The sequence below is a fragment of the Pinus tabuliformis genome, chromosome 8 (assembly GCF_031772625.1).
Source record: "Pinus tabuliformis cultivar Carrire ecotype Pingquan chromosome 8, CPIR1, whole genome shotgun sequence".
Classification (NCBI taxonomy): Eukaryota; Viridiplantae; Streptophyta; class Pinopsida; order Pinales; family Pinaceae; genus Pinus; species Pinus tabuliformis.
Window position 1 is genome coordinate 925260831 of NC_142294.1, and position 2049 is coordinate 925262879.

The following is a 2049-nucleotide window of genomic DNA, read 5'->3' on the forward strand; positions in this document are numbered from 1 at the left end:
ATTTCGGTACCTCCGGTCGCAGGATGGCCTTGCAGGGACGCGGGAACTCAGGCTCTTATCCCAGATCTTACATCGATTACAGCAAAATCACTATTTATTTAATCGATCCATGGATGTCGACCTGCGCCAGCATGAACAGCAACGACAACTTCGTCCTTGACTTTGCTGCATCTTCCAAGTTCAATAGACTAATAAAATCCAGCGATCAGAGCACCACGAAAAACCTTGATAGATGCTCGATTTGTTTCATATCCCAGCAACGAAAACCAGTTCAAATTCCAGCGCGAGATGGATCGGTTCGTAGGCTAGATTCGACTATACAAAGCCGTTGGGACAAGCTGCAAAAGATGAAAGATGAACCGAAATACCAAGAACGGGAGCGAGTTATCTATGTTCAATACTATTCAATATATACGTTGGACCATTTTATCAATGGCGACGGCATGTGAAGCGAAAGCTAGAAGGTGATTTCGAACAGATAGAAGCTTCGACACTCGCAGAGGCGGAGACGGAAATCGGGAATGAGTTGAATGCATTGAGAGAGACCCTTCGAAGCCAACATCAAGCGATAGAACAACTGCAGAGTGAGATAGATGAAGAGAGAAATGCTTCGGCATCTGCAGCAGATGAAACATTAGCTATAATTTTGCGTCTCCAGAAAGAAAAGGCTGAGGCGTAGATGGAAGCCTCTCAATTCAAAAGGTTTGCTGAGCAAAAACTTGCACATGATCAACAAGAATTATTGTCCTTAGAAAATTTGCTCTATAGAAAAGATCAGGCGATTAAAGTGCTGGAGTTTGAGCTTCTATCTTTTAAGCATAGGATGTTGAGCCTTGGTTTTGACGAATTTGAGGATGGGAATATTAGGTCTCCTGAAAAGTCTGGGTTGAATGACAGAGAGGGTTGTTTCTCTACATCTGAATATTCTAACAGGAAGATAAATTCTAATACGGAGACAGTAGATAGCTTGGATTTCTGGGATGGACAGACAAGAGTTGGATGGAGCGATACACCTCCACAGTGTTGTCAAAAAGTATACTGCTCCAGTGTTAAACCATAGGCAGGTTAAACCACAACGTTGTTCGAAGGATTCTCCACGCACTTGGGTTCATGCCTCTCTCACACACACTTGGATTCACGCCTCAACCCACAGGTTCAGCGGATTTCACATGGGAACAGAACCTGAATGGTCTTTGATTAGAACAAGATGTATGCAAATGCATTGGAAAGACAGGCGGGGGTGTAACACATATTAGGTTTATGTTGCAACAGGACAGTGTTAATTATCATGAAACGCTTGGCAGTCAGGACAACCAATAATGGTAAATCGCAGATGGAGCAGCGCTTTTAAATGGGGCGATTATGGACAGAGAGCGCAGGTAGTGGCAGAGAATGAGAGCGCCGGTATGGCAGACAGAGGTCAGAGATGTCAGTCAGCAGCGGATTTCAGGCAAAAAATAAACTGTATAGATAGGACATAAAACAAATGGCTCAAATTAATTTTGCAGGGTAGGAATACGCCTGCTCTGATACCATGTTAAACACACATGGGAGCAAGAACAATATAAATGATAAATCTGAGAATACATTTTTATTAACATATGATATACATTTATAGTACATAGTTTGACCATTGGGTTTCACATCCCAAGGTCTCTTGGACTCCTTTTGTCCATTCAGCTTCCACACTAACCCATTGAGGATTAGGTGTCCAATAGAGTTGAAACATCACCTCTCCTCTACACCAATGCTCACATTACCAGACTCAAAACAACCATTTGAGATCGAGAAAAATGCCTCTGACTATGTTATTTGGGAAATCCTTACTCAACAGGGGCATCTAGTGGCATATCATAATGAGACACTTTCAGACACAGTCCGGAAGTATCGCACCTATGACAAAGAGATGTATTTATTTGTGCAGGCCTACCGACAATGGGAGCATAACATTTTGGAGAAGGAAATAGTCATCCACACAGACCATTGGCCCTGGTGGTTGGTGCAGGAATTGCACTTAAGCAATCTCCTTCAACACTTAATTGTCAACCT

The 2049-nt window shown here is 42.8% G+C and overlaps 1 protein-coding gene across 1 annotated transcript; it reads left to right on the top strand.

Moving 5' to 3' along the window:
• Nucleotides 1-679: 679 nt before the first annotated feature.
• On the top strand, nt 680-1060 carry LOC149238547 (myosin-binding protein 7-like). The gene has a single exon (XM_089369600.1). It carries the CDS (start codon nt 680-682, stop codon nt 1058-1060), a length of 381 nt encoding a protein of 126 aa, XP_089225726.1.
• Nucleotides 1061-2049: the final 989 nt, after the last annotated feature.

Coding starts and splice junctions, on each gene's coding strand:
- LOC149238547 (XM_089369600.1), top strand. CDS start 680: ATGGAAGCCTCTCAATTCAAAAGGTTTGCTGAGCAAAAACTTGCACAT.